This window comes from Tenrec ecaudatus, chromosome 8 (genome assembly GCF_050624435.1).
Source record: "Tenrec ecaudatus isolate mTenEca1 chromosome 8, mTenEca1.hap1, whole genome shotgun sequence".
NCBI lineage: Eukaryota > Metazoa > Chordata > Mammalia > Afrosoricida > Tenrecidae > Tenrec > Tenrec ecaudatus.
The window spans coordinates 73,750,444-73,764,954 of record NC_134537.1 but is presented as its reverse complement, the minus strand read 5'-3'; the positions used below and the strand labels follow the sequence as shown (position 1 = coordinate 73,764,954).

Genomic DNA, 14,511 nt, shown 5'->3' with positions numbered 1-14,511 from the left:
GGAGTCCTGTTGGTCTCATTGATTGTATGTTGGGCTGTAATCCGAGAGGTCAGCAGTCTGAAACCACAGCCACTCCACAAGAGAAAGTTGAGGCTTCCTACTCATGTAGAGTTACAGCTCAGAAACTCACAGGACAGTTCTGCCCTGTCCTATAGGGTCACTGTGAGTCAGCATGGACGCAATAGCAGTGCATTTGAGTTTGAGTTTTTGAGCTCTGTCTGGCCATTGCCAAAGGTTATTGAACCAAACTCAAAGGTGGAGCATGGTGGAAGGGATGGCTGGTGTCCGAATAGGATGAAGGTAGTTGGAGGATGGACGCATGTCTGACTTCTTCCTTGTCGCTTGTGGCCTTGGATTGCTTTGAAGTTGCATTCTCCTTCTCCCTCCTGAAGCTGGAGAAGGTCAGATGTGACTTCCAGGGCATGTCCTCAACATCTAAGAAGTATTTGTAATTGTTAATGACAATTAAAGGGAGAAATGCTATTTCCTATTCATATTACATATGTCCCAAAGGTTACATGGATTAAAATTCAGTATAAGAAAACCAAAATTTTTACAACTGCACCAATTGGTAACATTATAATCAGTAACATTATAATACATAGGAAAATGATTGAAGCTCTTATGGTAACAATTTCTTTTAGAACAATTACTATCAGACTAGACCCAAGGAGTAAGAGATTAAAGAAGTCCCAGCTAGTCAATCCTTCCAAGATGCTATTCTGCTCCATTACCCCACTACTTCTCCCTTGTGTATATTATCTGGGGGAAAAAATCACATTCCTGGGTTCTTAAATTTCCTGAAACACCCCAAAGAAACTTACCAAATTTTGAAGATATGTCTTACATGGTGGTGGGTGTTTTTCAGACCCAAATCTGAAGGTCAGACAGATGTGAGTCATATTCAGGGTCAAGAGTCAGATGAAAAATTGTCCAAAAGTCATTGCAAGTCTTCTTGCTTATACCAAAGTCCAGCCAGTAAATGAAGATCTTTATTTTCAGGAGATGTGTGGAAGAATTGTACAGCAGTACCAGCATTTACACCCCGACCCCAAGAAAACAAATGATGGTGTCATACTTTCTAGTAAAGCAGTCTTAGAGATAACCCCAAGGACACAAAAAGCATGACTTACTTCACCACTCTACTGAGATAGGGTCTAAAGATTGCCCCACGGATAAGGGTACAACTCAGTTCATACCCTCTAGTACAGTGGTTCTCAACCTTCCTAATGCCGTGACCCTTTAATACAGTTCCTCATGTTGTGGTGACACCCAAGCATAAAACTATTTTTGTTGCTACTTCATAACTGTCATTTTGCTATTGTTATGAATCATCATATAAATATCTGATATGGAGGATGTATTTTCCTTGTTACAAATTGAACATACTAAATATAATTAATGCATACTGATTGATCACAAAACAATCTATTATGAATATATTGTGAAATTGCCTAAGGCAACCCCTGTGAAAGGAGTCGTGACCCACAGGTTGAGAACCGCTGCTCTAGTAAAGTCAAATCTTGTCCTTCAGCACAGTAGAGAATACCCTTCCATGAGATTATAGCCACAGGCATAGAATATAGAATAATAATGTTTCACATAAAGAATTTTGGCTAGAAGGACATATTAATTGATTACAACTCAGCTGTCAAGAAATTTATCTTGTAGATCCACAATCAGTGCTCATGGAAGTAGAAGTCAAGAAATCAAATAGCATATTGTTAGGCAAATCAACTACACAAGCCCTCTTTAAAGTATTGAACAACAAGGTTGTCACTTTGAGGGCAGAGGTGCACCTGGCTCAAGATATTTTCAATCACTTCAGTTTCATCTTTTCTAGGTCACTGGTTTCATTTTTGTTGTCATCGTTGTTCTCTCTCTTGGGGCTTTGTCTTCCTATGCCTTGATTTTTGGTGCATATTATTATCTCTACAGATCTATCTAGATAAGACAGGCTGGACGAACAGTCTGGATGAGAAAACAACGGAACTGATGGTTCCGGGGGGACATGGGAAAGGAGGGAGGCAGGGGAACGGAGGTGGTGTTGACCAACCCAGGGACAAGGGAGCAACAAGTGATCCACGATTTGTGCCAAGGATGGTATAAGAGGCCTGGTGGGGATTCAGCAAGGGTAGTGTAACTGAGAGAAATTACTGAAACCCAAATGAAGGCTGAGGATGATCGTGGGACAAGAAGAAAGTAAAAGGGAGTAGAGGAAATAACTAGGAGGCAAAGGGCATTTAAAGAGGACTAAATACAGGCATGTGCATATAAAAATATATTTATATAGGATGATGGAGAAATATACCTACATGCCTATATTTATCAGCTTAGTACTAGGGCAGCAGATGGAAATTGGACTCCCACTCAGGTATTTACTCAATTCAAGAACACTTTGTTCCAGTAAATTGGCATTCCATAATACACACCTTCCCAACATGATCACTGAAGACAAATGTGTGCATAAGAAAATGTGGTGAAGAATATTGATAGTGCCCAGCTATCAAAAGACAGCATTTGGGATCTTAAAGGCTTGAAGATAAACAAGCACTCATCTAGCTCAGAAGCAACAAATCCCACATGGAAGAAGCACACAAGCCTGTGTGACCACGAGGTGTAGAAGGGACCAGGTATCAGGCATCAAAGAACAAAAAAAAAAATCATATCAGTAGGTGCCCACCTTCTGATATGATCACTGAAGACAAATGTGTGCATAAGAAAATGTGGTGAAGAAAGCTGATGGTGCCCAGCTATCTAAAGATATAGCGTTTGGGGTCTAAAAGGCTTGAAGATAAACAAGTGGCCATGTAGCTTAGAAGCAAAAAGCCCACATGGAAAAAGTACACCAGCCTGTGTGACCACGAGGTGTCAAAAGAATCGGGTACCAGGCATCAAAGAACAAAAATCCTATCATTGTAAATGAGGGTGAGGGCAGAATGGAGACCTAAAGCCCATCTGTAGGCAACTGGACACCCCCTTACAGAAGCGTTGCGGGGAGAAGAGGAGCCAGTCAGTTTGCAGTGAAGCAAAAATGAAGCATACAAATTTCCTCTAGTTCTTGAATGTTTCCCCCCCCCCCACTATCATGATCCCAATTCTACCTTACAAATCTGGCTGGACCCGAGGATGTACACTGGTACATATAGGAACTGGTAACAGATGGAGTCCATGACAGATGATCCCTTCAGGTCAGAGTAGCAATATCAGGAGGGTGGAGGGAAGGTGGGGTAGAAAGGGGGAACTGCTTACAAGGATCTACATATAACCTCCTCCCTGGGGAATGGACAACAGAAAAGTAGGTGAAGGGAGGGAGGCATTGGACAGTGTAAGATATGACAAAATGATAATAATTTATAAATTATCAAGGGTTCGTAAGGGAGGGGGGCAGTAGGGAGCTAGGGGGAAAATGAGGAGATAATATCATGGGCTCAAGTAGAAAGCAAATGTTTTGGAATGATGATGGCAACAAATGTACAAATGTGCTTCACACAATGGATGGATGTATGGATTATGATAAGAGTTGTATGGGCCCCCAATAAAATCATTTTTAAAAGTGGGAAAGTGAATAGGGAAGAAAGAACCATCAACCATTTCAATTACAGTGTTGGCAAATAATATTGAAAGTACCAGAATAACAAAAAAAAAAAAACTCTATCTCAGAAGTCCATCTGAAAGGCTTCTTAAAAAGGAAATTAGCAAGACATTGTTTCACATCATTTAGATATATTTTAAGGAGGGACTAGTCCCTGGCATTGTGTTTAGTGCAGCATAAGGACAGTGAAAAAGAGGAAGACATTCCATGAGATGTCTTGACCTAGTGTCTGGAGCGATGAGATACACATAGCAAGAGCTGCCTGGCCAGCCAGACAGTGTTTCATTCTGTTGTAAATGCAGTTGCCGTGAGCCATGACCCACTTGATGGAAAATAACAGCAACAAAGATCATTTTCTTCTTCTCCTATCCAAAACTGTGCATTTAAATTGTGATATCATAAGTGACTACATATAAGACACACAGGTAAATATGTATACCTATTGCTGTTGCTAGGTGCCACCCATTTATTCTTATGTACAACAGAATGAAACACTGACCATCCTGCACTCTCCTCACAATTGTTATTCTGCATGAGCCCTTATTGCAGCCACTGTGTCCAGTCCATCTCTTGGAGGACTGTGTTACACCAGGTTGACTGGAGAAACCAATTCAAGAACACTCATATATATGTAAGAAAGAGCTTTATATCAAGGAAAAATTGAATACCAAGAAAACATGCCAGCCTAGTAAAAAACAGGTCCATAAATCCAATACTAGTCTATAAATATCTCTTCAGTCTCATGCAGCTACATGCAATGATTGAGATGCAGGAAGATCAAAGGTCAGTGGGTGAAAAGTCTTGGGGCTTCAGTAGAAACATCACAGGGATGCGCAGGACTCCACTACATGGCTTGTTGAGGTCTCAGCGTGGCTCCACATGGCTTGTCCACAGGAGGTAAGGCAGAGAGAGAGAGTATATGGCCTGCCTCCAGGGTGAAGGAGAGGAACTTCCCAGAATCCTCATGAGAAGGCCACGCCCACAAGGAGGCCTCATCAGGCTGTGACCTGATCAAGAGGCTAGACTCCATCTCGACACTTATTTATCAAGTTGACATGAAATAATGGAACTATCACAAGGACCTTCCTCTTGTTCATTGGCCCACTACTTTACAAGCCATGCTGTCCTTCTCCAGAGACTGATCGTGCCTATTAACATGTCCAAAGTATGTAAAACGAATTATAGATAAGGAAAATAGTACATATGGAAATATGATTGTGGATACTTAGGGAAGTCCTGGTAGCACAGTCAAGTAAACTTAACTGGATTACTAACTTTGAGGTTGATGGTTCTATTTTTATAGAGAAAAATGAGGCTGTCTGCTCCCATAAAATTTTACAAAGCCTCGTACATTCTACCTATGGTCACTATGAGTCAGTATTGACTACATGACAATGTACATTTTAAAAATATTTCTACATACAAATTTGTAATGCTGCATAGGGGGCACCTATAAACTTATTAGACACTGAGACCGAACCTGAAACATCTAGGTAAATCGACAATACACAATTCATAAGCATAATGCTCTAAAGTCTAGTCCAGTGATTCTCAACCTGTGGGTTGTGATCCCTATGGGCATTGAACAACCCTTTCACAGGGGTCACCTAAGACCATTGAAAAACACATATTTCCGATGGTCGTAGGAATCAAGACACTGCTCCTCTATCCATCTCCAGGCATGTCTGCCCACATGCAGATACACTCACATATGAGTACCCGAAGTGAAGACTGTTACCCATGCTATACCACACTTCAAGACAAAATATCATTTATTTGTCATTAGAAATAGATATTTCACAATATATAATTACATATCATGCTGTGATTAATAACTATGTTTTAATTATGTTCAATGTATAACAATGAAAATACATCCTGCATATAAGACATTTACATGATGATTCATAACAGTAGCAAAATGACAGTTATGAAGTAGCAATGAAAATAATTTTATATTTGGGGGTCATCACTACATGAGGAACTATATAAAGTGTCACAGCATTAGGAAAGTTGAGAACCATTGTTCTAGTCAATGAGTAGTTGCTGGGATTTTATAAAGTTGTGATTAAAAAATAATAATAATTGAAATATACAATTAGTGAATCATGGGCTTCTCTAACTTGAGACCAGAAAAGCTGGATGTTGCCACCCCCACTCTGTGCCACTTGGGGTAGGACCCAAATAGAGTCCCCCATAGAGAGAGTGAAAATGTCCAACCAAGGTGACCAAAGAAGACCTTACTTACTGGTCTCAGAGACAATGGGAGCACGCCACAGACTGTCACCTCAGAAACTTTTATAACTTGAAACTCAAGGTATGCCCAGAGACCATCAATCAAATACTAATAGATAAAACTATGAACAAAGATATGCAGAATGTGCCCTAAGAACAGTTAACTCTACGACCAGACCAATACTGCCCCCCGCAGGCGGAATTTACTCGGAACCATAGCATGCAGGGAGGGACAGAGGAACTGGAGAAAAAGAGACAAGGAAACCCGGAAAGAAAGAAGGAATGATGGCTCATTGCTAGGACTGCCACCACTGTCAGGAACAATTTGACTACGATTTGCTGACTGGAAATTGAATGTGCAAGTTCAATTTCAAACTTCAAGATTCACAACATTTTTCCAGAATAAATAATAGCTACTTATAATGGCTATGAATAAAACCCATCTTCTCTTCAGAAACAGTAATCCCAGGCGAATAGGGACAAAGAAAAGACAACGACGAAACACTAGACGAGAGAGAAAATGAACACCCAGGATCCCCCAAAACAAATAAAGCCCTTAAGTCTCATTGGAGATAATCATTGGATTGATTTTGTAATAATTTTTAAAGCAAATCTTTAACTCCTGAGATTATAATATAAATTAGACAGGATTACAAAACCAAACCAAGTGTGTGTGTGTGTGTGTGTGTATGTGTGTGTGTGTGTGTGTGTGTATACACACTTCCCTCCAGCTGTGCAGTTGATTCCAATTCAGAGTGCCCTGTAGGACCGAGAAGAGCGGCCCCACAGGGCTCCCAGTGTTGTCAGAGCTCTACTGATATTTTCCCCGGTATGGGCCTGCTTCACACATCAGTTGAGGCTGTGGGTAAGCAAGCTTGCTTCTCTCTGTTCTGGAGCCTTCATCTGGTTCCCCAACTTCTGGTACTTTGGGCTTGAACCAATGACCACCCATATTGCCTACTTACCCTGGGAGCCCTCTGCCTGCGCATCCAACAGTCATATCTTGCTCATTTGCCTTCTTTTGTCCTGGTTTGTCTGTTCTGACAGCTACATAAGTCAAGAAAATACTGGACCACCATTAAATGTATACTGTGAACAAATATGTATACAGGGCTGCATCAAAGTCCACTACTCAAGTACAGACAGCAAAAAACAAACAAACAAAAAACCCCTCCAGCTAAACATCTAACCCACAAACTTGAAGCATACTAGGTTTACTCGTTTCTACCACTGTGGGAACCAGTTTCTGGATAGAACTTTATTACTCTGTGTACATAAAGTATAACTAATTGTGCTTCTCTAGAAACTCAGCCAACACAGCAGTCTGAGTAAATATAAAATTCAACTCACATGTAAACAGTATATGCCTCACCTACTTTGAGCGTGTTATTAGAAAAGATCAGTGCCTGGAGAAGACACCATGCTTGGTAAAGTAGAGGGACCGTGAAAAAGAAGTAGGCCCTTTAGATGTATTGACGTAGTGGCTGCAACAGTGGGTGCAAACTTAAGAACAACAGTGAGAGTGGCTCAGTACCAGGCAGGGTCTCACGCTATTACACACAGTTAGTTACTGTGAGTCCGAGTTGACTGGACAGTGCCTCCAACAACAGCAGCATGCTGTAATGCATCGATGTAGCAACAATGAAACATACTACTTTCCTCTCGTCCTAAACGCCACCCCCCACCCCCCTATTATCACGATCCCAATTCTACCTAACAAGTCTGGCTAGACCAGAGGATGTACACAGGTACAAATAGGAACTGGAAACACAGGGAATCCAGGGCGGGTGATCCCTTCAGGACCAGTGTTGTGAGTGGCGATACTGGGAGAGTAGAAGGTGAGTGGGTTGGAAAGAGGGAACCGATTACAAGGATCTGCATGTGACCTCCTCCCTGGGGGACAGACAACAGAAAGGTGGGTGAAGGGAGATGTCGGATAGGGCAAGATATAACAATATAATAATTTATAAATTTATCAAGGACTCATGAGGGTGGGGGAAGCAGGGAGGGAGGGGGAAAAAGGAGGAGCTGATGCCAGGGGTTTAAGTGGAGAGCAAATGTTTTGAGAATGATGAGGGCAATGAATGCACAAATGTGCTTTTTACACAATTGATGTATGTATGGACCGTGACAAGAGTTGTATGAGTCCCTAATAAAATGATTAAATGAAATAATAAAATAGTTTTTTTAAAAAATAGGACAAGGAAAATACAGAAAAGTAATAAATATTTTCTTTCAAAGAACAAATCTCAAGTTGATAACATGATTATCAACATACGCTAGGTAAGTGAAAGCTGTAAAGTCCTTGAGGAAATCCATAACTAAGCACTCTATTTTATCAAAATAACCACTGGGAAAACATGTTCTCTGTGCTGTGGCTAGGCTGCCACTGGCTACTCTCCCACGTTAGGCAGGGTTCTGGCACACACTCTATGGGTGGCTCTTTTTCCTTCTTGGTCATGGAATTCCCTGTTCCTGCTTCTGAAATGGGTCACTTTTATACCCAGAAAAATGGCCAAATTGACCAATTCCCAAGTTAGAGAGATCTGAAACTTATTTGCATACGTTCACCCAATCACTGAATCGAAGGGCCTAAAAGTTCAAAGCCTAGAGGGCAGGGCTGTAAAGAAACTTTAGTGATTTAAAAACAACAATAACAAAAAAATGTATCCTCGATGTTCCTAAGCCTGAATTGTAGGTTTTTTTTTATATCCTAATAAACTCTGTGAATTCTGTGTGTTCGGCACATTAGTGATCCCAGTAGAGATGAGGTAGCGTGCTGTTGGAGGAATGAGTAGGGTCAGAAATGGTACAAAGTTTGTAGGGCGGAAGCACATCTTACCTCCACCTCACAGAAACCAGCCTTTGACGGATGAGGTTGGTGGTTTTGATTCTCTCCCCCTGCTGAAGTCAAAGAAAGTCAGAAACCACCACTACATGCCATTTTTACACAACTATAAGCACAGGCAAATTTCCTTAATGTATTCTAGAACAAGAATTATGGACGATATAATTTTATTTCGAAGCCATACTGACCCTCGAGGATAGCATAGAACTGCCCCTGTGGGTTTCTGAGACCGTAACTCTATGAGACTAGAAAGCCTCCTCTTTCTCTCACGGAGCTGCTGATGCTCTTGAACTGTGGAAGTTGAGGGTTAGCAGTCCAAATCGTAGCCACTGCACATTGCTATGACAGAAGATCAATTTGATGTCAGTGAGTGAGCTTGATCATTTAATTACTGTGACATTAGAGGAAAAAACACAAACTAATCTATGTGTGATAAAATGGAAGTGGAGAAGAGGTAATGACTTGAAGCTGGCACGAGAGGCTCCTGGGGTACTGGCATTCTGATCTTCTATGTGCTTATCTATAGAGCAGTTCACAGGCATAGTCACTTTGTAGAAACCCAGGATGCTAGACTTTTATAATGCTCATGTTTTTCGATCTATTACATTTTAATAAGTTCTAATAATAAAATGTTTAACTGAAAAATACAAATTAAAAATAAAAACATTGCAGAGACAGATCTTTAGAAAGTATACATATATAGATAATGAACATCACTCTCTGAAACACTTTCTTTTTTCAATTTGTGTGTAACTTACTTCATATATAATAACTGTTGTTGATCTTCCTATAGTGAGTGTGATATTCTCTGTTGCCTAAGGAGACAATACTAGGTTGATAGACAAATTATATGACTGCTGGAGCAAATCATGTGCTTATTTTCCTGAAACTACTTGCTGAAAGCAAAGTTTCCTATTGATTAGAGACATTTGTTTTGGTTGAATTGATTCCTTTTTTCTTCTCACAGTTTTTCTATTTCAACAGGCTGTCTGTCAGTATGTTGAGTTCTATCAGTGGATTTACTGTTTCTTTTCACCAGCTGACAGGAGCCATGATGTAACTGTTTTGTTGATAGACACTGCTTCATTGAAAATTGAAACTTCCATTGGTGTGACCTGGACACTAACATAGAGAGGGGAATTTCCATTTAATAAATGATTGCCAAGCCTATTTAAATTAAGCAGGCTATTCTTTTGTAGTCTTCTCTTAATGCATGGTTAAATATATTTTAACACAGATGTTGAAGTACAGGTAATATGGCACATACAGACTAAAGACTGACCATTATGCTAATGAACTAGAGCCACAGTTTAGCTGCGAGATGCTTTGCACCCTGAATGTCTACTCTCCTGGAAGCCCAGAAGGGTCGGGCCAGCAAAGATGGTTGGTTTCCCTGAATTGATTTTCCAACTAAAAGAGACACAGTCACAATCATTGAATATAATCATTTCTGTCAATGGACAAGTTTTATGTTTGAATGTTAACACGGACTACAAGTGGTTCCAGAATTTTGACAGAAAGCCTTGCTACTAACACCAAGGTGAGGTTGCTCTGTTAAAATTACACAGATATAATGGCTCTTAGCTTCACTGTTATATTTATAACAGTTCCTTAATTAGAATCTAACTTCTAGAGCACTGTCAAGTTAAGATTGACCTACTTTTTGCTTTGAGTAATGATTTTAACATTTCTCATCTCTTCAGACTGACTGGATCCAGTGTTCCTGATCTTATTGTGAGTATGAGCAACCAGATGTGGTTACATCTACAATCTGATGACAGCATTGGCTCACCTGGATTTAAAGCTGTTTACCAAGGTAGGACTGGAACACACTGATATTGGCAGCTACATTCCTATAGAGGCTGGATATAATTCTGTATGTTTTAAATATGCATACAATCAATAATAAGTACAATGATTTTAAGTTGGGAATAGCAATTTTCAAATCCCTGTATTATACTCTGCTTATTGTTCTATTCATGAATGAAAATTTTAACTTCCTGAAAGTGTGATTTTCCATAATGAGAGTTATAAAGATTGGCACTTATTTTAAAATGTGAGCAATGAAATGTGTGCCTTCTTGTAGATCATGGTACTTTATTTCCTACTGACAGATGGTCGTCATGCTTACCACTCAAGTTAGTGGTTATGATTATAATAAGTAGTTAAGATTATGTCTATTTTAAAGAAAGCATTCATATGACTTGATTCAATTAAATGATAACTTATTTGGGTGAGAAACTTATTTTCATCATGGAACATACACAAATATATATATAGTTAAAAAAATAGCCATTAAAGTGTTTGTCTAGGAAAAACATTCTTATTTCTAGAGTAATGAAATATAATTACCAAAAAGGAAATGAACCTTCAGAGAAGTTGGCTTCATCTTTGAGATGTGATTGCGTATGATGGATGGTTTGCCAGCATGACAAAAATTATAACCCAGGACTTCAGGTTGACTGTCTGCATTTTTAAGAAGTGTAACACAATATTGTTTCATCTAAGAGTCTCATAGGAGGAAGGTATCTTTTGATGGTAGTGTCTAATTGATCATTTTAAAAACTATTTTTACTAAGGGAAAAAAACTTAAGTAAGAGCAAAAGAATAATATCACGTATTTATACTTGTGGGTCTTTTCAAGGTACACCTCGATATTCTGTTGTTCATTCTGTTGTTGACTTACAAATATGTGGACGATAGAACCTGATTCGAGGGTGCTTCTGGATTTCCAGCCTTGGCTCAACCCTACCTTTCTTCACATATCCCAGGCTTCCTTTGGGAAACTAATGATGTTCTCTACTATATACCCCCACACTCTCTAAGCTTCACATGAAAATTTATATTGATAGATTGGTTTAAAATTCATGGTGACCTTCCGTGGGCAGAGTAGAACTTCTATTTCATTGTAAAGGCGCTGACCCACCTGGACGTAGATCACCAGTCTCCCAAGGAATCTCTGGAGAATTCAATTCCCAGTATTCTGACTACTGTCCAGCTCCTAACCATCCACACCACCGAGGGACTCTGTGAGTGAAAATTGACTCAAAATTAATTAAAAATAACAACATTCTTAAAAACATAAAAACAGATTTCCCTCTCTGTTTCTCCTAAAAGATAAATATCTGTGCTTGCATATACCCCCAAATAACCAAATAACTAAATGAACAAGGATCCTGGCACTTTAAAGTATTCAAAGTTTTATTACACAAAACTCTAAATTTTATACCTCTATTCTGAAGGTTGTCAGCAGCTATTAAAGCCTAATTCCAGTTATTTAGGACAAGGAATATATTTGATAACACATATGGCCCTTGATGGAAATCAGAGAATTTCAAAAGGTGTTTATTTGTTTTTTATAGTCCAAGTCAAGCATTCAATGTATGAACTAAAACCACGAATACCATTACAACCAATGGGAAAAATGGGAATTTCAGACTATTCCATTATGTTTTAAAAGAACTAACACATATATAAAGCTTCAATCATTCAAAAGCACTAGAAAATACCGCATGATTTAAAATAGAAAACATATCATTTGTACCCTTTCACCAGAGTTGTTCACACTATGAACTGAGAATCCAACATTTTGCATTAGATGAAGAATGAATCATCAGGATTGGAGAAAGACTCATTAGCAACCTATGAAATGCAAATGACTAATGACTAAATCTAGCTTGCTGAAAGCAGAGGACTTGAAATATTTACTGATAAATATAAAAAAAACATGGCAGTAAATATGGATTACAACATGATGGGGGAATAAAAGCAAAAATTCTAACAACAAAAGCAATAGAAATGATTATGATAAATAGAAGAAAGTTTGAAGTTACTGTGACTTCATTTTACTTGGATCTACGCTCAATGTTTTTGGAAGCAGCAGTGAAAAAAACAAATGAAGTATTGCTTTGGGTAAATCAATAGCACAAGACATATCACAAGTGTTAAGCAGCAAAGATATCACTTTGAGGACAAAGTACACTTGACCTGCCATGATATTTGTACTTGTAATGACTACATATGTGAAGAATTGATGCATTTTCATTGTGCGACTGGTGAAGAAGGAGCCCAGGGGACGTGGTGATGTGTTGGGCTGTGAGCTGAAGGTCTCTAGTGGGAAACCATGAGGCTGTAAGCAAGAAAGACTGGACTGTCTATTCCTGTAAACAGTTACAGTCTCACCAACCCAAAAGGGGCAGTTCTACCCTTTCCTCTAGGGTCACCATGCATTGGCACTGAGTCCATGGCACTATGTTTTTGTTTTTGTCTTGAACTGATGGAGGATCTGGAAAGTATTATTAGTGGACAGGAGAACAACGCCACTAAAATTCCTGGAAGAAGTTCAACGGATGTATGTCTCTGAAGTGAGGATGGTAAGAGTTCTCAAGTACTTTGGCCACGTCACTAGAAGAGACAAGTCCTCGGAGAAGGACATACTGCTTGTTAGAATAGGGGCTCAATGAAAAAAGAGAAAGATTCTCAATTAAATGGATTGCTACAGCGGCTGCAACACTGGGCTCACATGTAACAATTATGAGAGTGGTGTATGACCACGTAGGGTTTGCTTTGTTGTACCCGGAGGCACTGGGAGTCATAGCCAACTCAAAACCACTGGATTTTATGTCCTAGCAAGTAACAGGGAAGCAAGATATAGGGGAAAACTTGAATATAGCATAATGTAAGAGAATGTTCACACGAGTGTGATTCTCCAAACCCAAACACACTACTATTGAGTCACTTTATGTGGAGGCATTCCCTCCCACCCCCACCCACCCCCCAAAAAGCAGGAAAAAGTTCCACTTGGCAGAACTTTCATAGTGTGCATTTTTCCCACTAGGTGAACATTGAGCAACTCGCTCTGAGTTAGTACACCAAGTGGTTTCAGCTGGGAAGGTTCTTTCTGGTCACAGCGAAGTTTTCTGTGAGAACAGTTTTGCTCGAATCTCTCTCTTTGTCTTTTTTACTGGCTGGTTGAAGAGAACTGGCTGCAGCTGGGAAATTGTGTTTGCTGCTTGGGGAAATGCCGCAGAAACTGTTGTGATGTTGGACACCGCTTAGAGGACAGCACGATGGGAAGAATTCAAGTGCGCGAGGGATTTTCGCAGTTCAAAAGTGTGAAATGTTGATTGATAGCCAACCTCATTCTGGACTCTCAACTTCCCGAAGGAATGAAAATGTTGACAAAAGCCATGCACTTGCTTGTTGATGATTGACAACAGACCACTGAAGACTTGGCGAAGCTTCTGGTATATCTTAGAGCTCCGTTCAAAACATTTTAATGGAAGATTTGGGACTGAGAAAGGTTGCTGTGAAATGTGTGCCTCAGGTTCTGTATCACTCGCAAAAAGAGCTTCTGCTGGAAACATGCCTTGTTTTGAAAGAATAGCCCTGAATTGACCTAGACTCCGTTTCCAAGGTCATTACTGGTGATGAGGCATGGTGCTATTCTAATGACCCCAAGAGCAAACATCAATCAAGCCAGTGTCACCTTTCCCAAAAGAAGCTTGTCAAGTGAAATCAAAGATCCAGACTATGTTCATTTGTTTTTTGTTGTTGTTGTTGTGAGGGAGTTAGTTCATTTGGAGGTCATTCCACCAGGTCAGACAGTTAATCAAGAGGCTATTAGAGGTTCTGGAAAGATTGCATAACAGTGTGAGACAAAAAAAGCCTGGTTTGTAGTAGAGAGAGACTGGTTTTGTCACCAAGACATGTACCTGCTCACGCAGCCTTCTCAGTGTGCCAGTTTTTGGCAAAAAGCAGCATGCCCCTCTGGCCCCATGCACCTTCCTCACCTGTCCTGACTCTGTGTGACTTCCTTTTTGATTCGTGAATG

At 39.8% G+C, this 14,511-nt stretch overlaps 1 protein-coding gene across 1 annotated transcript in view; it reads left to right on the top strand.

The window, feature by feature from the left end:
• CSMD1 (CUB and Sushi multiple domains 1) overlaps positions 1 to 14,511 on the top strand; it is a 1,770,408-nt gene that overhangs the window by 1,274,353 nt on the left and 481,544 nt on the right. Inside the window, exon 12 of the mRNA XM_075557189.1 lies at positions 10,382 to 10,494. Within this exon, the coding sequence (XP_075413304.1) occupies positions 10,382 to 10,494 (113 nt within the window). The remainder of the gene's footprint in view (positions 1 to 10,381; positions 10,495 to 14,511) is intronic.